The 22,798-nt window shown below is 38.5% G+C and overlaps 1 protein-coding gene across 2 annotated transcripts in view; it reads right to left on the bottom strand.

The window, feature by feature from the left end:
• The window catches only part of SCAI (suppressor of cancer cell invasion), a gene marked incomplete at its 3' end in the record, with an annotated part of 136,628 nt that overhangs the window by 44,868 nt on the left and 68,962 nt on the right, over nt 1-22,798 (bottom strand). Inside the window, exon 3 of one of the 2 annotated variants that reach the window (XM_082656971.1) lies at nt 19,617-19,748. In XM_082656971.1, coding sequence (XP_082513097.1) covers nt 19,617-19,748 — 132 coding nt within the window. Of the gene's footprint in view, nt 1-19,616; nt 19,910-22,798 lie in introns of those variants that run through there. The other variant, XM_082656972.1, reaches the window with a different exon arrangement.

The following is a 22,798-nucleotide window of genomic DNA, read 5'->3' as shown; positions in this document are numbered from 1 at the left end:
GACTTTCCATCATCTTTGCACTGTCCCATTAGGCAAAACAAATCTCATGGCCAAGCCCAGCTTCAGTGTGAGAGGGGGATGACTCATGGGCATGGATATGGGGAAGGGAATGACTTTTAAAAACAATCTGTCACAGAGACCTTATGCTTTTCTTTCTTTTTCAATTTGTTTAAAAATAAACAAATATATTTATTTATTTATTTATTTATTTATTTATTTATTTATTTATTTATTTATTTATTTATTTATGGCTGTGTTGGGTCTTCATTGCTGGGCACAGGTTTTCTCTAGTTGCAGTGAGCGGGGACTACTCTTCGTCGCGGTGCACAGGTTTCTCATTGCGGTGGCTTCTCTTTGTTGCGGAGCACGGGCCCTAGGTGCACGGGCTCAGTAGTTGTGGCGTACGAGCTTAGTTGCTCCGCGGCATGTGGGATCTTGCCAGACCAGGGCTCGAACCCATGTTGCCTGCAGTGGCAGGTGGATTCTTAACCGCTGCGCCACCACGGAAGTCCCTCTTTTTCAGTTTTGAAAATATGTCTCTTAGAAAACAAAAATACTATACAATGTATAAAGCAAGAAATAAAAAACACCTTACTGCTTCTCCTTTCTAGTTCCCAGAAATAACCACCACTGAAAATGCATTTTCTCTCTATATTTAAATATATGTCAGTTTATCTATTATTTTACATAAATGGGATCAAACTATATATAATATTCTCTAACATGCCTTTTTAGTTTAATAATATATCAGGTTTCTTTAATGCATATAGAATTACATCAATATTTACTGTGTAGAGTGTCGTATATAATGAACCAATCTACTTAACCAATCCCCTCCTGATGGACATTCATATTGCTTCCAGTTTTTCCCTGTCATAAAAATGCTGCAATAAACATCTTCATACTAATAAACTTGAATAGTTATGTGATATGAGTAAAAGGCAAATTTCTGTAAGTGGAATTAATGAGTAAAAGAAGATGTGCATTTCTGTACCAGATGTTAAGACAATGAGTAAAAAAGCAAAAGGTTTTCCTACCCAAAATTTTCAGACACTACAATACAAGACTGAACTAGCAATTCCAGTTTTAAATCTATTTCCATTACCCTTACGATAAGTAGAAACTCATTTCAGATTACCGAATAGGTTAACTACAGACACTAGTTTCCAAATTTATTGCAAGTTTTTATCCTTTTTATGTCTCCATGGATCTCTAGTGAGAGGGTGCATTAGGAAGAGCTAATCAGTTATTTTTATTTTTATTTTTTTTAGTTATTTCTGAGATATACATTTTAAAATACTAACTAGAATTATGACTTATAACATTATACCAGAACATATAAGATTTTTAGGAATTTCATGTATGTCTGAAACATTTATATTAACATATTTCCATACAAATAACCCAAAGAAATTTTAGTACTAGTTTTGTTTTTTTTAAGTTTTTATTTATTTTTTTATACAGCAGGTTCTTATTAGTCATCAATTTTAACACATCAGTGTATACATGTCAATCCCGATCGCCCAATTCATCCACCACCACCACCACCACCACCGCTTTCCCCACCTGGTGTCCATACATTTGTTCTCTACATCTGTGTCTCTATTTCTGCCCTGCAAACAGGTTCATCTGTACCATTTTTCTAGGTTCCACATATGTACATTAATATACGATATGTGTTTTTCTCTGACTTACTTCACTCTGTATGACAGTCTCTAGATCCATCCACATCTCAACAAATGACCCAGTTTCGTTCCTTTTTATGGCTGAGTAATATTCCATTGTATATATGTACCACTGCTTCTTTATCCATTCGTCTGTCGATGGGCATTTGGGTTGCTTCCATGACCTGGTTATTGTAAATAGTGCTGCAATGAACATTGGGGTGCATGTGTCTTTTTGAATTATGGTTTTCTCTGGGTGTTTGCCCAGTAGTGAGATTGCTGGATCATATGGTAATTCTATTTTTAGATATTTAAGGAACCTCCATACTGTTCTCCATAGTGGCTGTATCAATTTACATTCCCACCAACAGTGCAAGAGGGTTCCCTTTTCTCCACACCCTCTCCAGCATTTGTTGTTTGTGGATTTTCTGATGATGCCCATTCTAACTGGTGTGAGGTGATACCTCACTGTACTTTTGATTTGCATTTCTCTAATAATTAGTGATGTTGAGCAACTTTTCATGTGCTTCTTGGCCATCTGTATGCCTTCTCTGTGGAGAAATGTCTATTTACGTCTTCTGCCCATTTTTGGATTAGGTTGTTTGTTTCTTTAATATTGAGCTGCATGAGCTGTTTATATATTTTGGAGATTAATCCTTTGTCCGCTGATTCATTTGCAAATATTTTCTCCCATTCTGAGGGTTGTCTTTTCGTCTTGTTTATGGTTTCGTTTGCTGTGCAAAAGCTTTTAAGTCTCATTAGGTCCCATTTGTTTATTTTTGTTTTTATTTCCATTACTCTAGCAGGTGGATCAAAAAAGATCTTGCTGTGACCTATGTCACAGAGTGTTCTTCCTGTGTTTTCCTCTAAGAGTTTTACAGTGTCCGCTCTTAAAATTAGGTCTCTAATCCATTTTGAGTTTATTTTTCTGTATGGTGTTAGGGAGTGCTCTAATTTCATTCTTTTACATGTAGCTGTCCAGTTTTCCCAGCACCACTTATTGTATATCCTTGCCTCCTTTGTCATAGATTAGTTGACCATAGGTGCATGGGTTTATCTCTGGGCTTTCTATCTTGTTCCATTGATCTATGGTTCTGTTTCTGTACCAGTACCATATTGTCTTGATTACTGTAGCTTTGTAGTATAGTCTGAAGTCAGGGAGTCTGATTCCTCCAGCTCCATTTTTTCCCTCAAGACTGCTTTGGCTATTCGGGGTCTTTTGTGCCTCCATACAAATCTTAAGATTTCTTTTCCTAATTCTGTAAAAAAAATGCCATTGGCAATTTGATAGGGATAGCACTGAATCTGTAGATTGCTTTGGGTAGTATAGTCATTTTCACAATGTTGATTCTTCAAATCCAAGAACATGGTATATCTCTCCATCTGTTGGTATCATCTTTAATTTCTTTCATCAGTGTCTTGTAGTTTTCTGCATACAGGTCTTTTGTCTCTTTAGGTAGGTTTATTCCTAGGTGTTTTATTCTTTTTTGTTGCAGTGGTAAATGGGAGTGTTTCCTTAATCTCACTTTCAGATTTTTCATCATTAGTGTATAGGAATGCAAGAGATGTCTGTGCATTAATTTTGTATCCTGCAACTTTACCAAGTTCATTGATTAGCTCTAGTAGTTTTCTGGTAGCATCTTTAGGATTCTCTATGTATAGTATCATGTCATCTGCAAACAGTGACAGTTTTACTTCTTCTTTTCCGATTTGGATTCCTTTTATACCTTTTTCTTCTCAGACTGCTGTGGCTAAAACTTCCAAAACTTTATTGAATAATAGCGGTGAGTGTGGGCAACCTTGTATTGTTCCTGATCTTAGAGGAAATGTTTTCAGTTTTTCACCCTTGAGAACGATGTTGGCTTTGGGTTTGTCGTATATGGAGGTTATTATGTTGAGGTAGGTTCCCTCTATGCCCACTTTCTGGAGAGTTTTTATCATAGATGGGTGTTGAATTTTGTCAAAAGTTTTTTCTGCATCTATTGAGAAGATCATATGGTTTTTATTCATCAATTTGTTAATATGGTGTATCACATTGATTAATTTGCGTATACTGAAGAATCCTTGCATCCCTCAGATAAATCCCACTTGATCATGGTGTATGATCCTTTTAATGTGTTGTTGGATTCTGTTTGCGAGTATTTTGTTGAGGATTTTTGCATCTATATTCATCAGTGATATTGGTCTGTAATTTTCTTGTTTTGTAGTAGCTCTGTCTGGTTTTGCTATCAGGGTGATGGTGGCCTCACAGAATGAGTTTGGCAGTGTTCCTTCCTCTGCAATTTTTTGGAAGAGTTTGAGAAGGATGGGTGTTAGCTCATCCCTAAATGTTTGATAGAATTCAACTGTGAAGCCATCTGGTCCTGGACTTTTGCTTGCTGGAAGATTTTTTTTTTTTTTCCTGGTACACAGGCCTCTCACTGTTGTGGCCTCTCCCGTTGCAGAGCACAGGCTCCGGATACGCACGCTCAGCGGCCATGGCTCACGGGCCTAGCCGCTCCACGGCATGTGGGATTTTCCTGGACCGGGGCATGAACCCGTGTCCCATGCATCAGCAGGCAGACTCTCAACCACTGCGCCACCAGGGGAAACCCTGCTGGAAGACTTTTAATGACAGTTTCAATTTCATTACTTGTGATTGCTCTGTTCATATTTTCTCTTTCTTCCTGGTTCAGTCTTGGAAGGTTATACCTTTCTAAGAATTTATCCATTTCTTCCAGGTTGTCCATTTCATTGGCATAGAGTTGCTGGTAGTAGTCTCTTAGGATGCTTTGTATTTCTGCGGTGTCTGTTGTAACGTCTCCTTTTTCATTTCCAATTTTATTGATTTGAATCTTCTCCCTCTTTTTCTTGATGAGTCTTGCTAATGGTTTATCAATTTTGTTTATCTTCTCAAAGAACCAGCTTTTAGTTTTATTGATCTTTGCTATTGTTTTCTTTGTTTCTATTTAATTTATTTCTGCTCTGATCTTTATTTCTTTCCTTCTGCTAACTTTGGGTTTTGTTTGTTCTTCTTTCTCTAGTTCCTTTAGGTGTAAGGTTAGATTGTTTATTTGTGAGATTGTTTATTTGCGATTTTTCTTGTTTCTTGAGGTAGCCTGTATAGCTATAAACTTCTCTCTTAGAACTGCTTTTGCTGCACCCCATAGGTTTTGGATCATCGTGTTTTCATGGTCATTGTCTCTAGGTATGTTTTGATTTCCTCTTTGATTTCTTCAGTGATCTCTTGATTATTTAGTAACGTATTGTTTAGCCTCCATGTGTTTGTGTTTTTTACGGTTTTTTCCCTGTAATTCATTTCTAATCTCATAGCGTTGTGGTCAAAAAAGATGCCTGATATGATTTCAATTTTCTTAAATTTACCGAGGCTTGATTTGTGACCCAAGATGTTATCTATCCTGGAGAATGTTCCGTGCGCACCTGAGAAGAAAGTGTAATCTGCTGTTTTAGGATGGAATGTCCTATAAATATCAATTAAATCTATCTGGTCTATTTAAAGTTTATGTTTCCTTATTTATTTTCATTTTGGATGATCTATCCATTGGTGTAAGTGAGGTGTTAAAGTCCCCCACTATTATTGTGTTACTGTCGATTTCCTCTTTTATAGTTGTTAGCAGGTGCCTTATGTATTGAGGTGCTCCTGTGTTGGGTGCATATATAATTGTTATATCTTCTTCTTGGATTGATCCCTTGATCATTATGTAGTGTCCTTCCCTGTCTCTTGTAACATTCTTTATTTTAAAGTCTATTTTATCTGATATGAGTATTGCTACTCTAGCTTTCTTTTGATTTCCATTTGCATGGAATATCTTTTTCCATCCCCTCACTTTCAGTCTGTATGTGTCCCTAGGTCTGAAGTGGGTCTCTTGTAGACAGCATATAGATGGGTCTTGTTTTTGTATCCATTCAGCAAGCCTGAGTCTTGTGGTTGGAGCATTTAATCCATTCACGTTTAAGGTAATTATTGATATGTATGTTCCTATGACCATTTTCTTAATTGTTTTGGGTTTGTTTTTGTAGGTTCTTTTCTTGTCTTGTGTTTCCCACTTAGAGAAATTCCTTTAGCATTTGTTGTAGAGCTGGTTTGGTGGTGCTGATTTCTCTTAGCTTTTGCTGGTCTGTAAAGCTTTTGATTTCTCCATCGAATCTGAATGAGCTACTTGTTGGGTAGAGTAATCTTGGTTGTAGGTTCTTCCCTTTCATTACTTTAAGTATATCACACCACTCCCTTCTGGCTTGTAGAGCTTCTGCTGAGAAATCAGCTGCTAACCTTATGGGAGTTCCCTTGTAGGTTATTTGTTGTTTTTCCCTTGCTGCTTTCAATAATTTTTCTTTGTCTTTAATTTTTGCCAATTTGATTACTATGTGTCTCGGCGTGTTTCTCCTTGGGTTTATCCTTTATGGGACTCGCTGCACTTCCTGGACTTGGGTGGCTACTTCGTTTCCCATGTTAGGGAAGTTTTCGACTATAATCGCTTCCAATATTTTCTCAGGTCCTTTTTCTCTCTCTTCTCCTTCTGGGACCCCTATAATGTGAATGTGTTTGCCTTTAATGTTGTCCCAGAGGTCTCTTAGGCTGTCTTCATTTCTTTTCATTCTTGGTTCTTTATTCTGTTCCACGGCAGTGAATTCCACCATTCTGTCTTCCAGGTCACTTATCCATTCTTCTGCCTCAGTTATTCTGCTATTGATTCCTTCTAGTGTAGTTTTCATTTCAGTTATTGTATTGCTCATCTCTGTTTGTTTGTTCTTTAATTCTTCTAGGTCTTTGTTAAACATTTCTTGCATCTTCTCGATCTTTGCCTCCATTCTTTTTCTGAGGTCCTGGATCATCTTCACTATCATTATTCTGAATTCTTTTTCTGGAAGGTTGCCTACTTCCACTTCATTTAGTTGTTTTTCTGGGGTTTTATCTTGTTCCTTCATCTGGTACATAGCACTCTGCCTTTTCATCTTGTCCAGCTTTCTGTGAATGTGGTTTTTGTTCCACAGGCTGCAGGACTGAAGTTCTTCTTGCTTCTCCAATCAGTTTTTATTTTTTTTTTAATCAGTTATTTTTAAATTGAAGTTTCTGTTAGAATCTTTAAGACTCTTACCAAGTGGCTACTGCTAGGAAGACAGTATTTTATATAAAAGCATTAGGCAGCAACATTAACTTCATGAGAACTGATAACCCTTGAGTGCTTCTTTAAAGATACTATGTAAAGCCTCTCTGCAAATTTTCAAGTAAGCATTTGCCTACAAGTTCCTTTGCATTTCCAAAACTGACAAATTTAATAAACCTCAGTAATACATCTTATTAAGGGAGAAAACAGAATTAGAACTCAGTATTTTATTTCATGACTATATAATTTCAGGTGTTCGGTGGAAAGGGCTTTAGGGGAAGGGACTTTTCTATGAGGGCTAAAAGCACATAAAATGTGGTCGGCCTAAAAGGGTTAGAACAAGGCTCCAAACGTAAGTTGTAATATACAAGTATTTTCTGATTTATAGCTATGAACGATGTAAACTAAATTCTATACAATTTTTGTTAAAAGAATTTAGTGCATCTACCATTCCAGTCTGAACACTCAGCTATAAAGACAGCAATGTCTTTTTCAAAACAGTGTTTAAGTTTTTTTTTAAAAAAAACTTCCTAAAGGGTAAATCCCATGATCACCCTTTTTCTAGTGAAACATATCGTAGAAGCTATTATACTCTAATAGGATTAGAGTCCAAAATTAACTAAGGTACTTTATAAAGAGTCTTAGATAAATTCCTCTACTATTCAGAGCTTGACTCTGGTTTTAAACTCTGAATATACCATCTGGTCATTATTACTGTCAGTAGAGATAGGAAATTAATGGTCCATGGAATTAAATTAAATGGGGCTGTGTGAATTATCCCATAAGCTAAATGACCTTCTATTTCACATTTTGCAAAGGCACCTCTGTTATAAATTGGCTGCTCATATTCTTTTGCCAAGTTTTCAGAGGAAATCGAAAGCGCGATGCTAATCTCACTCTGTTTTAAAATCCTCAACTCTTATCAGCGAAAGTTGGGAGACTATTAGTGCAAATGATTAAACCTACTTCTCAGAGATGTTGTCGAGATGGCACTTACGAAGTTTCTTCCAAGTTTCTATAAATTGACCATCTTTACTAAACTGAATTAGCTAAGATCATTGATGCCTACCGACACCTAAAATCCAAGTCCAATAGCTACTTTCCAGTCCTTATATCAGTGCTCCCTATGACACTGACATGGCTCATCACTTCTTCACCATCTTGTAACCCTCTCTTCTTTCTGTTCTAACAGTCTCTTTCATTGGTTTCTCTTTCCTTAGTCCGGTCCTAAAATGCATGGCTTCCCCAGCATAGGTATGTGTAATACACATAAACACACAGACACACACACACACACACACACACACACACACACTAAAATGAGGATCAGAAAGCTTAAATGATTTGCCTGGGAACTCATGGCCAGTAAACTGTTGAGTTATGACTGAAATTCATAACCCCTTTGCGCCTGTAATCTAATACTCTCTCCTTTCTACCACAGGGAAAAACAACCTAGATTTTGATTCTACATTAGTAAAGTCCTTCTCTGGGAGCTCACTCTTAGAATGCTGTTGACAATAACATTGTGACTTGTTTTGACAAGTCAAAAACTCTGAGTTGTGTCCTAATAAGCCGAAGATTAGGGCACACAGAGAGACATCTGGGATGCACGTCCTCAAAGAGACGACCATGTGAGATCAGAGCAAGCAAATGGCCATTTGCAAGCAAGCCAAGGAGAGAGGCTTCAGCAGGAACCAACCCTGCCAACATGCTGACCTTGGACTTCCAGCCTCCAGAAGTGTGAGAGAATAAACTTCTGTTGTTTAAGCCACCCAGAGTGTGGTATTTTGTTATGATAGCCCTAGCAAACTAAAATAGTAAGTGATAAGGTAGCCTTCAAATCCCAAAATACAAACAGGTGGGAACAAATCAGCAACAGCCAAAAGACCTGCACGCTATCAGTATCTGTGCAGGAAGAGAGAGAAGAAACAATGGGGACAGAGGATGGACTATGAAGAAGAGAACCTCCCAAAACAGCCAGTATGTATCCACTGGAAAGCACAGTGGACCATTATGAGAACAGAAGCTAAAAGGTGGAGGAATTCTGCCTGAGCCAATAGCCACATGTGGCTAATGAGTACTTGAAATGTGTCTAATTAGAATTGAAATGTGTGAAAGTATAAAATATTCAGTGTACTTCAAAAACTCAGTATGAAAAAAAAGAATCTCAATACTTTTTTTATATTGATTACATGTTGAAAGAAAATATTTTAGATATATTGGATCAAATAAAATATACTGTTAAAATTAATTTCACTTTTTTCTTTTTACATTTTTAAAATCTGCCTACTAGAAAAATTTTAAATCACATTTGTGGCTCACATTAAATTTTTGTCAGTCAATGCTTCTCTAGATCACGTGATTATGACACCTACTGCACCCTGGTGGCAGCCCTCCTCAACTGCAAGTGCAACTATTTTGGGTAGCAAACCATATAAAATGAAAGCAGGCATCACAAGCTTGTACAGATAGTTTAGGGTATTACCTCTGAAATAACATATACTTTATTATTACCTGTTCGCAGAACTTTGCCTCTAGGAAAGTATTAACTTTTTGAAGAAGGAAGAGAAAGGGGAAAAAAAAGAGGGACGAGAGAAGTAAGAGAGAGTGCAAGAGGGGGTGGGGGGAGAAAGGGGACAGTGGAAAAAACTGTTAATTTCCCAGTTATCCTTTCCTATATAGGAACCAGGGCATCCTAAAAATAGGCTGTTGAAGAAAGCATTGTAGATGATTTCTTCTTTACTTTGAAATATAAGGAGCATATTTAATAAAAATTTCTGCCATTATTTTTATTTAAGGTCAATACACTTCACTTTGGTGCACTTCTTTGCATATTTGTTTGTTTATTTATTGCCTCCAACATTTATTTTGGCTTTGAGTATTTGCTCCTCTGGAGTCAAATAATTAGTGATTTGCAGGCCTCTGCTGTTTCAAAAGTCATGGATATCACTGGTAGGCACAGGTGCATATCTCAAATACATGTCTCAAGATGCTGCCTTAAATAATCTCATCAAGTATTCCATTCTGCTTCGACAGTCTTAGTCACCATGGTAACTAGAACCCTGCAAGCACTTCGGCTTTTGATGGTTTTCTGACATTATTGAAAGCTATTTCTAACATCATTCTCACTTCATTATTACTGTAACTACATATGCAAGAGCTATTATAAGCAATACGCCATTCATTTAATCTATTTCTCACTCTCTGGACTATGTTTTCTTACACGGTGAGTGGATAGAAGAGATTATTTATTATGCACATATTTTAAGGAGGTATTTTCAGTCAAGTTGTAGTGATGTGCATGAACCTAGTCTGTCACACAGAGTGAAGGAAGTCAGAAAGAGAAACACAAACATCGTAAATTAACGTGTATATACGGAATCTAGAAAAATGGTACAGATGAACCTATTTGCAGGGCAGGAAAAGAGACGCAGATGTAGAGAACGGACTTGTGGACATGGCGGGGAAGGGGAGCATGGGATGAATTGAGAAAGTAGCATTGACATATATACACTACCATGTGTAAAATAGACAGCTAGTGAGAAGCTGCTGTATAGCACAGGGAGCTCAGCTTGGTGCTCTGTGATGACCTAGAGGGCTGGGATGGGGGGTGGGAGGGAGGTTAAGAGAGAAGGGATATATGTATACATGTAGCTGATTCACTTCGTTGTACAGCAGAAATTAACACAACATTGTAAAGCAATAATACTCCGATAAATAAATAAAGTTGGTCTAATAGATCTATATCAAGCCCTGCTGCCTGATATCAGAAAATGCACCTTTTTTACTTACTGTTGGAATATTTGGCTGTATATTGGGCCACTACAAAAATCTCACTCATTTAAAAAATATTTTAAAAAAGATATTCATGAAAAAAAAAAGATATTCATGGCTGGGAAAATGAAAAGGCTCTGACAACTTGGATGACAACTTACTACATATAAGGCGAAAAGATACACCTTCAAGAGTAAAGAGAAAGTTTATTGTACCCAAATAAGGCATTACATATATAGACACTCTAGCCTTTCATGCACTGAAACATACTTTTTCATTCTGCTCATAAACAGTTAAAAAGCCCAAGTGAGGGAATATAAGGGGGTTGCTGCCGTGCTGTTATGTTCTCTTTCTTTGTCCAAGTACAAGGCCCATGGATATGTTCAGTTTGCAAAAAATACACTTATAATACGTGTACTTTTCTGCAAGCATATTAACACTGCAATAATAAGTTCAATAACCAGCTTGTGAACTCAAGAAAGAAAGAGAAAACACAAAGGAAAGCTTGCCAAAAGATAAGCACCAACAGTGAAGGGAAGGCTGGGAATCACAGGCCCCATGTTAAAAGCTGATTCTGGGACTTCCCTGGGGGCGCAGTGGTTAAGAATCCGCCTGCTAGTGCAGGGGACACGGGTTCGAGCCCTGGTCCGGGAAGATCCCACATGCAACGGAACAACTAAGCCCGTGCGCCACAACTACTGAATCCCACGCGCCTAGAGCCCATGCTGCACAACAAGAGAAGCCACTGCAATGAGAAGTCTGCACACCACAACGAAGAGTAGCCCCAGCTCGCCACAACTAGAGAAAGCCACGCACAGCAACGAAGACCCAATGCAGCCATAAAAAAAATAATAATAAATTTATTAAAAAAAAAAATCTGATGCTATTCCACCTGGACTCCCACTTCACCCCTTTCCCCGAAGGTCCAAAACTGGTCCAGAGCCACTCCCAATATATTTCTCTTTCTCTATAAGCACTGTGATTCTGTTTTCTATTCAGACCAACACAAAAATGGGGGGTTGGGAGGGGGACGACCAAAAAAACTCTTATTTTAATTATTCCCAAGGAATCTTTTCTATTTCAAAAGAAATGTGCAAAAACTACATCAATGCTTGAAAGCAGAGATGTGTTTAATTTCCATAACTCAAAGAGGTTCTTCGGAGAAAAGTGTGGGGAAGAATGCCACACATCCCTCCAACCCACCACCATGGGCAACTAACAGACCTACAGATGTTCTGATCGCTTTCCAATCAAGGTCTAACAATGAACAAAACACTTCCATTTATATAAACAAGCACAGAAAATACACACACTCACATGCACCAGACACCGTGAGAAAATCAGCCCCCCAGAAGAGACCAAACTGAGTACTAAGAGCAAAGAGTCCCCACTAAGAGTTAATATGGCTTATAGAACATAAATTTAACAGAGAACTTCTGATAAAACAAGATCATGTAAAACATACTATTTTCACAATTTGCTTTTTAAAATTTAACCACATACTGTGGGCAACTTTTCATTTATACCTCCACCAACATCTTTTTAATAGTTCTATATTATTCTGTGTGTGTGTGTGAAATGAATTTTCTTTAAAAATGAAAAGAAAGGGGCTTCCCTGGTGGCGCAGTGGTTAAGACTCCGCCTGCCAATGCAGGGGACACGGGTTCGAGCCCTGGTCTGGGAAGACCCCACATGCAACAGAACAACTAAGCCCGTGCGCCACAACTACTGAGCCCGTGAGCCACAGCTACTGAGCCGGTGCACCTAGAGACCATGCTCTGCAACAAGAGAAGCCACCGCAATGAGAAGCCCGTGCACTGCAACGATGAGTAGCTCGCTGCAACTAGAGAAAGCATGCATGCAGTAATGAAGACCCAACACAGACAAAAATAAATTTTCTTAAAAATGAAAAGAAAAAGGAAGAGTCAAAGTACTAATCTCTCAGTAAACTACAGACTTGCATTGGCACTAGCCACATCTGCTCAAACAAAAACCCAAAAGCATATAGAGAAGATATATACTTTACTCACCATAAATCTAGTTTTTGTAGAAATAATTAAGGCTTGTTTAAAATGAAGGGGACCTGGGATTTCCCTGGTGGCGCAGTGGTTAAGACTCCACACTCTCAATGCAGGGGGCCCGGATTCGATTCCTGGTCAGGGAACTAGAGCCGACATGAATGCCACAACTAAGAGTTCACAGGCCACAACTAAGGAGCCCACGTGCCGCAACTAAGAAGGCAGCAAGCTTCAACTAAGGAGCCTGCCTGCTGCAACTAAGACCGGTGCAACCAAATAAATAAATAAATAAATATTTAAAAAATAAAAATAAAAAAATAAAATGATGAGGACCCTTCACACGAAACACTGAAAATAAATCCCTGGTGGATTTGCTTACCCACTTTTCTAAGTCAGAATGATATCATGAAACGATCACCACAATAACTCACAATAATAACATCCATCACCATACGTAGATATCAAATTATTTTTTCTTGTGATGAGAACTTTTAAGATCAACTTTTTAGCAACTTCCAAATATACAATACAGTATTATTAACTATAGTTACCACACTGTACATTATATCCCTATTACATACTTATGCTATAGCTGTAAGTTTGCACTTTTTAACCCCCTTCACCCATTGCATCCCCACCCCCCTCTTCTGCTGCTGGCAATCACCAATCTGTCCTCTGTACCCATGAGCTCGGTTGTTTCTTTTCTTTTGCTTTGGTTTTTGTTGTTGTTATTTTTAGATTCTACATAAAGTGAGATTATATGGTATTTGTCTTTCTTTGCGTGACTTATTTCATTTCAGCATTATGCCCTCAAGGTCTATCCAGGTTGTAAATTCCAAGATTTCCTTCATTTTTAATGGTTGAAGAATATTCACATATATATATATATATATTCCACAATTTCTTTATCCATTCATCCGTCAGTGGACACTTCCATTACTTCCATATCTTGGCTACTGTAAATAATGCTTCAATGAATATGGGGGTATATATATCTTTTCAAGTTAGTGTTTTCATTTTTTTCGCATAAATGCCCAGAAATAGAATTGCTGGATCCTGTGGTAGTTTTAACTTTTTAAGAACCTCCATACGGTCTTCTATGGTGGCTGCACCAATGTACATTCCCTCCAACAGTGCACAAGGGCTCCCTTTTCTTCAATCCTCACCAACATGTGGTATTTTTTTGTCTTTTTGATAACAGCCATTCTGACAGGTGTGAGGTGATATCTCATTGTGCTTCGATTTGCATTTTCCTGATGATTAACAATGTTGGGCACATTTTCATGTACCTGTTGACCATCTGTACATCTTCTTTGGAAAAATAACCAGTCAGATCTTCTGACCATTTTCTAATCAGATTGTTTGTTCTTCTGATTTTGAGTTGTACGAAAAGGATTAATTCCTGAACCCAATATAGTTCTAAGTACTCAAGAACTAAACTGAAATAGGTATCCTAAGCATTATAACAAATTTCTCTGACAATGAATAAAGTCCTAAAGATTAGATCTCACACGATGTTTCCATGTATTAGGGTTTCCTACTATTTCCACAGACACAATTTTACTCTGCAGTTATTTTTAAAATAAATAAAACCTTTGTTACAGTTAAAATGGCACTTTAAAAGAATCAAAATGAGGGAATTCCCTGGCAGTCCAGTGGTTAGGACTCAGCGCTTTCAGTGCCATAGGCCCAGATTCAAGCCTTGGTTGGGGAACTAAGATCCCACCAGCCGCACGGTGTGGCCAAAAAAAAAAAAATCAAAATGAGAACAGTTTTGAGCTGGTAAAATATATTTACACAACCAAAACACTGAAAAAGAAGGTGAAGTTCACCTTTATTTTTAGGTAACACATATTTTTGGTATGTGGCCAAAGGATAGAGATGTACCTGAAAGTGATTTATACACCGTGGAGTGCTATGTGGAAGTGTGTTCTGTCATTGTTACTGTTTCAGCAGTCACAGAGTGATCTGAGTCCAGCAGACAGTCTCCAGCAGAAGACTACTTGAACTTTATGATTCATTTATGATTCAGAATCAGATCCAGAAAATAACCCTTTTTAAGAAGAGAAATGCCACTGCTAAATTCAATATGCTTCTCAGAAATACTGAATAAAGAATTTCCATTCACAAACACATTAAAATTTCTAGTGTCTCTCTTATTTGAATATACAGATAGAACAGCTAGTAAACTTTGGATCAAATACATAATATCTAGTTTTTTAAAAAGCAGTATAGCAAAAACCGCTGATATGAAATGACAAGGTGAAATGTGTTGGGCATATGGTGGACAAATTGAATACATTTTCTAAAAATGTTGAGAAAAAGAATAGAGATGAAAATCAAAAGAGAGTAGATGGTTAATAGAGGCTTTAGATTGCAAATTCAATCTAAGCATTACAGGTATGAACAAGAAAGGAGAAACAGGGAACAAGCAAGAAGAAAGAAAAAATGAATTAATCAATTGAAAAAAAAATGTTTTCTGATAAAGAAATGCCTAAGATCTCATACCATACACAAAAGTTAACACAAAATGGGGCTTCCCTGGTGGTGCAGTGGTTAAGAATCCACCTGCCAATGCAGGGAACATGGGTTCGAGCCCTGCTCTGGGAAGATGCCACATGCCGTGGATCAACTAAGCCCATGTGCCACAACTACTGAGCCTGCACTCTAGAGCCCATGAGCCAAAACTACTGAGCCCGCATGCTACAACTACTGAAGCCCGCACACCTAGAGCCCGTGCTCCACAACAAGAGAAGCCACCACATGAGAAGCCTGCACACCGCAATGAAGAGTAGCCCCTACTCACCGCAACTAGATAAAGCCCACGCGCAGCAATGAAGACCAAACGCAGCCAAAAATAAAAATAAAATAAAATAAAAATAATAAAAAACTTATAAAAAAGTTAACACAAAATGGTTCACAGACCTAAATGTAAGAGCTAAAACCACAAGACTCTTAGAAGGAAACATCAGCCGAGTAAATCTCAGTGACCTCAGGTTAGGCAATGATTTCTTAGATATGACACCAAAAGTACAAGTGATGAAAGAGAATGACGAGTTGGACTTTATTAAAATTAAAAGTATTTGTGCTTCAAGGGACACCATCAAGAAAGTGATGAGACAACTCACAGAACGGGAAAATATATATCTGCAAATCATTACATCTTACAAGGGACTTGTATCCAGAATATACAGAAAATGACTACAACTTTAAAATTAAAAGATAAATAAACCTATCTGAAAATGATCAAAGGATTGGAATAAATATTTTCTCCAAAAAAAAGACATAAAAATGGCCAATAAGCACATGAAAAGACGCTGAACATCATTAGGGAAATGCAAATCAAAACCATAATGAGATACAACTTCACACACACTAGGATGACTATCATCAAAAAGACAGACAATAACAAGTGTTGGTGAGGATGTGGAGAAACTGGAACCCTCATACATTGCTGGTGGTACAGCCTCCTTGAAAAACAGTCTAGAAGTTCCTCAAAACGTTAAACTTAGAGTAAGTACCATATGAGCCAGCAATTTCACTCCTAGGTATATATTCAAGAGAACTGGAAACACATGTTCATCCAAAACCTTGTTCACAAGGTTTTGGCTGAAACCCAACTCAGCCAAAAATAAAATAAATAAATAAATTTATTTATTAAAAAAAAAAAGACTTCAAACCAGGGTGTACTGGGGTCGTTTTCTGAATTATAATAGTGAAAGAAAAGAATTCTTTAACAAGATGCATTTATTCTATAAAGCAAAAGAAACCAAACTGATCTCAAAGATCTCTTCTGTAGCACAAAATAGGAAGCAGCAGAGTGTGGGAGTTAAGAACACTGTCTTTGGAATCCTTCATTTAACAGATGTTTGTGAAGCACCTGTGACGTGCAAGACCCTGGTTTAGACAGCAGAGAAACAGTGACACATAGGGTCCTACTCCTAGGGATATTTCATTCTAATGTAGGAAGACATCATAAGCAAATAAGATCACTTGAGGTAGCGATGAGTTTTATGAAGAAAATTAAATAAATATAGAGATGAGAAAGTGATTGAAAGTATAGCTTTAAATACAGTGGTCATGGAGGACTCATTCGATGACCCTGTATTATCTTTATAATTGTAAGTTTTTTTAAAGATATATATATATATTTTTTTTTTTTTTATTGTGAAGACGTATTTACTCTCATGCAGTTATTTAATAACCGATGTGAGTTAAAAGCTCCTTCAGTATCTCCAAGGTGTGCAGAAAGGTGCATTACCCAGTGCAGGTTACCCTCCTCACTTAAGGGCATTCTTCTTTGGGGAGGTGGGAATGAAAATGCGCACAGCATTTTAGTTGCTCAACATTATTTACTGTTTACGAAGCCAGGTAAATTACATATAAGTAGACTCCAAACATTCTACTAACACCACAACTAAGCAGCAGAGTATCAAAATGATTAAACCTTAAGCAACTATATAAGAGTCAAAAAATCTACAGGCAAGATTCAAAAAACTTATAAAGCAGAAGGGCAATAAACTTCTGATAGGCAGTAAACTTAATTCACAGAACTTTCTTATCCTTCCTTATTCTCTCAGCTGTATGTAACTCGATGAAGTAGGCTTTGTAAACGTGTTCCAACTCCCCCCAGTCAGAGGGTTTGCCATATTCCTAACATTGCATTTTAGAGACTTATTATTTTGATAGGTGGGACTTTTAAAAAAAATTTTTAAGGAAGTGTCTTGGAGGGCTTCCTTGGTGGCGCAGTGGTTGAGAGTCCGCCTGCAGATGCAGGGGACACGGGTTTGTGCCCTGGTCCGGGAAGATCTCACATGCTGCAGAGCGGCTGGGCCTGTGAGCCATGGCCGCTGAGCTTGCGCGTCCGGAGCCTGTGCTCCACAACGGGAGAGGCCACAACAGTGAGAGGCCCACGTACCGTAAAAAAAAAAAAAAAAAAAAAAAAGAAGTGCCTTGGCGTATAGTTGATTAAAGATATATTCTTTAGGGACTTCCCTGGTGGTGCAGTGGTTAAGACTCCAGGCTCCCAGTGCAGGGGGTTGGGGGTTCGATCCCTGGTCAGGGTACTAGATCCCACATGCATGCTGCAACTAAGAGTTCACATGCCACAACTAAGGAGCCCACGTGCCACATCTAAGGAGCCAGTGAGCGGCAAATAAGGAGCCCATGAGCCACAACTAAGGAGCCCGCCTGCTGCAACTAAGACCCAGAGCAACCAGATAAATAAATAAATAAATACTTTTAAAAAGATACATTCTTTAAAAAGAATTTTTTTTAATTAATTAATTTATTATTTTTGGTTGCATTGGATCTTCATTGCTGCGTGCAGGCTTTCTCTAGTTGTAGCGAGCGGGGGCTACTCTTTGTTGCGTTGCATGGGCTTCTCATTGCGGTGGCTTCTCTTGTTGCGGAGCACGAGCTCTAGGTGCGCGGGCTTCAGTAGTTGTGGCGTGTGGGCTCAGTAGTTGTGGCCCATGGGCTTAGCTGCTCCACGGCATGTGGGATCTTCCCAGACCAGGGCTCGAACCCATGTATCCTGCACTGGCAGGTAGATTCTTAACCACTGCGCCACCAGGGAAGCCCAAAAATATATATTCTTTAAAATAAACTCTGTCAGTACAATTCCGATCCTAGGGATGTAGAATAAAATTATAAAATATGTGAAAAGAAGATTGCATTTTTACCCAGAAATAAATTGCAAACGAAAAATAACTCACTAGGGCTTCCCTGGCGGCGCAGTGGTTGAGAGTTCGCCTGCCGATGCAGGGGACACGGGTTCGTGCCCCAGTCCGGGAAGATCCCACATGCCGCGGAGCGGCTGGGCCCGTGAGCCATGGCCGCTGAGCTTGCGCGTGCGGAGCCTGTGCTCAGCAACGGGAGAGGCCGCGGCAGTGAGAGGCCCTAGTACCGCTAAAAAACAAACAAACAAACAAAAACCAAACTCAGTGGGCTTCCCTGGTGGTGCAGTGGTTGGGAATCTGCCTGCCGATGCAGGGGACACGGGTTCAAGCCCTGGTCTGGGAAGATCCCACATGCCGTGGAGTGGCTAGGCCCGTGAACCACAACTACTGAGCCTGTGCGTCTGGAGCCTGTGCTCCGGAACGGGAGAGGCCGCGACAGTAAGAGGCCCGCGCACCGCGATGAAGAATGGCCCCCGCTCGCCGCAAGTGGAGAAAGCCCTCGCACAGATGCAAAGACCCAACACAGCAAAAATAAATAAATAAATAAAAATACTTTATCAGGAAAAAAAAAAAAACTCACCAAACACAACACTGTAAATCAACTATACTTCAATAATTAATTAATTAAAATAAAAATAACTCACAATCTTGACAATTATTCACTCCTATATAAAGTTTCCCAAAAAACCCTATTTATCCTTAGTATTTTACCCATAGCATGAATTTATTTATGACTGAAACTAAGCTATTGAAGCTTTAGGTCTGAAGTAAGTCAATATCCTAAGAATCTCATGAAATGAAATACGGCTAAACCATTTAAATAAAACAAAATGGTACAAAATTATTTACCCACCACACACAAGAATACACAAAGACACATTTTGACAAAATTGCATACAGCTTCTGCTACCAGTCAGTCAGGGCACACACAACTAATGTAAAAATAACACTGTCTAGAACACTCTTATTTTAGTTAACAGATACTTCATCCTAAGAAAAAGAAAGAATAAAAGAAATAAGCAAATAAACAAGTATACAGAAAATGTAACAGAAGAGAAGCCCCAGGTTCACTCGCATATGCATCCCAGGCTCCTTAGTTATCGCAATGTGTAAAATCAGATGTAAAATATGATGTGGAGTAAGGTATACAAGACCATCTAACAAAACAGCTCTCTCAACTTGAGTAAAACAATATAAGTTATCCTCTTCTGTTGTTTTCTCACCTGAGAATGAAGAAAAGAAGCATGATCATCTCTAGTACAGATATTTATATAACATTCTATCCATAACTTTTCAGAAACTTACCACACATCAGCCATGGAAAAAAAAGATACAGAACTAGATAAAAGTTTAAGGCATCAAGAGTCCACTAACCTTAACCCGTTGAACAGTTGCTTAGATTTATCCAGAAGGTAACAAAAATCTGTAACTGTTTTCCTCTCTCCCTGTGGGATGTCATCTTCAGCACCTCCAGAGGACATGATTTCTTTAAGAGCAAATTCAGTCCTGTAAGAAAACATATGTCTATTTACCAAGTAGGTGAAAATAAAAAGAGAAACAGACCTTAGTTATATCATCTGATAGCATTTTTTTAATGATAGAGACATCTTCTGATTACAATCAAATCATCAAAATAATTTAAGTATAAGATGGTGTGGAAGAATAGACAATCTCATATTGTGGGTGGGAATGAAAATTGGTACATCCATTTTAAAAGGCAGTTTTTATAATATTATTTCATCCAATAAATATTATTTGAATGGCTAAAATGTTCCAGGCACTCCTCTACATGGTTAAGAATAAAAAATGTTGAACCTTTTAACCTATTTATCTATTTTATCCATTCTGTATATCTGTCCCAGAAAATGATCCTACAAATGGAAAACCCTTTGTCCATAAAGATATTTATTTCGGTACCATAGTATTTAAAAGCTGCTATGAAACTAAAAAAACCAAAGAGGGAAATGGCTAAGTACTTCATAGAACACTAATGACTACACTCTACTCTATCACTAACTTACAGTTATACTTAAGATGATAAAGCAATAATATGGATATACTTCAGTATAAAAGGGATATAAAAACCACATGCACACACACACATGTACATATATTTGAAAGCTATTTATTACTGAATCCAAGCTATCTTTCCATGTAATCAATCATGTTAATCAGCCATTTTAAAAACAGCAAGTTGCCAGATAGTATACATAGTATGAACCTATGCTAAAGAAAAAAAAATTCATTTGTGTTCACACACAGATAGAAGTCCCTGGGACAACACAGGGAAATCTGGTCCCAGTGCAGGGTGAAAAAACAGGCAGAGCAGACAAGGACCAGACACCAGAGATGGTAGTTGGGGGTGGTACAGTTATTTTGGCAAATATTTTTCTCTCCAACATTGTCTTAAACAGACAATTGCGGTTGCAAGGCAGGAAAACTGTAGCAAGCCTAGAACTGTCAAGGGGCTGCAGGGTAACACATGGGTGGCACTGCAGCCAGCTGGTGGGGAAGTAGTTTACAACATGCATTGACAGTACTGGGTGGTCCTGCACGTTCACAAGTTCCTTCTTCCCACAACCTCTTTCCGCACGTCATGGACTAGGTGGTTTTAACAAAGGGAAACAGACCTTGAAAAGTGCAGAGTCTGGGAAGGGATTCCACACTACAGTGATCCTGGGTAAGTCATCTCCCACACTCAACAACCCCCTGCCTTCATTCTCTAAACCCAGAAGGAGATGCAGAAATGAGGCACAAACTGTACTTTCTCCAGCCCTCCCCATATAGTTCATGAGCCAAGGTGGCTAATATCCCCAGGACACAGGAGTTTACAGGAGAAAAACACAAAATCAAAGTTCAAAATAAACAAATTCAATAAGAAAGGATATTAGATATAAAGCAGGAAGAAAATATCATAATGAAGCAAATAAAAATACTGGGTATGAAAAATATAATCAATGAAATAAACTTAGTAGATGGATAAACTAAATAACAGAAAAGATACAGCTGAACAAATTAATTAGCTAAAACGTCAGGTTTAAGGTACTCTGCCAAAAGACATCAGGAAGAGATAGAATACACAAAAGAAAATTCAAGAGATATGGAAAAGGGAAATGAAGGAAATCAACATCCAATCATAGCATATAAAGAAGAAAGAAAAAATCATGAGAAGGCAATAAATACTTGTAGAAATAAACTTCTATAAACTTCCCAGAATTAGAGAAAATATAAAACCTCAAACTAAAAGGACTCAAAGAATGTTAAAGGAAAGAGAAGATAAAGAAATAATCCCACAGCCAGAAATATTAAAGTGAAACTTAAGAATCCAAAGAAGCCCTCTCCCATTCCCAAACTATCCAGTCCTACAGCCATTAGGTGGGTCAGAGCACAGCAGGTGTCCGTACAGAGGGTAGCCTCCTGGGTATCAGAGCACAAATTGTGAGGAGACCATCAACATCCATACAAAGGGCCAGCTTGCATGGGATGGTGGAGCTTGAGTGCAGTGATAAGGGTAACCACGAATGGGGACTGGCATGGGGAGTGAGAGCCTGAGCAGGGTGAGGAGGGCATGTCCACATGGAAGAGTTCAGAGGTAGAGAGAGATCTGTCATATATAGCGGATTCATCAAATAAGAAAATCTACTAAGGAAAAGGGGACCCAGAGTTCTCTCTGTAAGAGAAAGAAAACACAAACAAGGAAAGGGAAAAGGTTAGAATGAACCCTGTGGATTGAAACTGGAGGTATGGGTAAACTAATGGATGTTTAAAAAGAGTGATATATCTCTCAGCTCCCTTAATGACATTCTGAGTGTGGTTGGCGTATTTTCAGAGAGGGAGAGGAAGGTGCTCCTAATGCACGACAGACTGGCCCACAGTGGCCACTCTGTTCCTAGAAGTGCAACAGCTTCCGTCTGCATCTGGGGTTTCACCAACCCTCTCTTGTTTTTCCTTTCCCAGCCAAGGCCACTTTTGATGCCATTTCCAAGACCTACCTTTACCTCACTCCTGATCTCTGGAAAGAAATAGTGTTCACCAAGTCTCCGTATCAGGAATTCACTGACCGTCTTGTAAAGACCCACACAGAGTTTCTGTGCAGAGGACCCAGGCTCCAGCTGTAGCCACCACATATTTTTATATGAGAAAAGTAAAGTGAATGAAGCCAGTTAAAAAGAAAAAGAGAGACATAAACGTCTGGGGGGGGAGGGGGGCGGCGTGATGTGTACATAAGTATACTCCCCAGTTCTGTAAATCTGTCTAGTGAGAGGGCCTGGGAACAGTGACCACTCCCCCCAAGACCCCCACCAATGGTATGAACATACCTAGCATCCAAATCTTGGCTTCTAACACCATTCTCCAATAAAGGGAACCAGAGCTCCTTGGAGAATAGTAATTGTCTAATTACAGCCCTGGAGCAGAAAAAGTACAAGATGAATCTGGAATATCCTGTGCCAGAGAGCAACAAAGTGCTCAAAGAATGACAGACACATAAGAAAAGGATATAGGACTTAAGTGTCCATCAACAGATGAATGATAAAGAAAATGTGGTATATGTACAC

Source organism: Grampus griseus (assembly GCF_964374135.1).
Source record: "Grampus griseus genome assembly, chromosome: 6".
Lineage (NCBI taxonomy): Eukaryota > Metazoa > Chordata > Mammalia > Artiodactyla > Delphinidae > Grampus > Grampus griseus.
The sequence above is the reverse complement of the archived record's forward strand: the minus strand, read 5'-3'. Positions and strand labels throughout refer to the sequence as shown.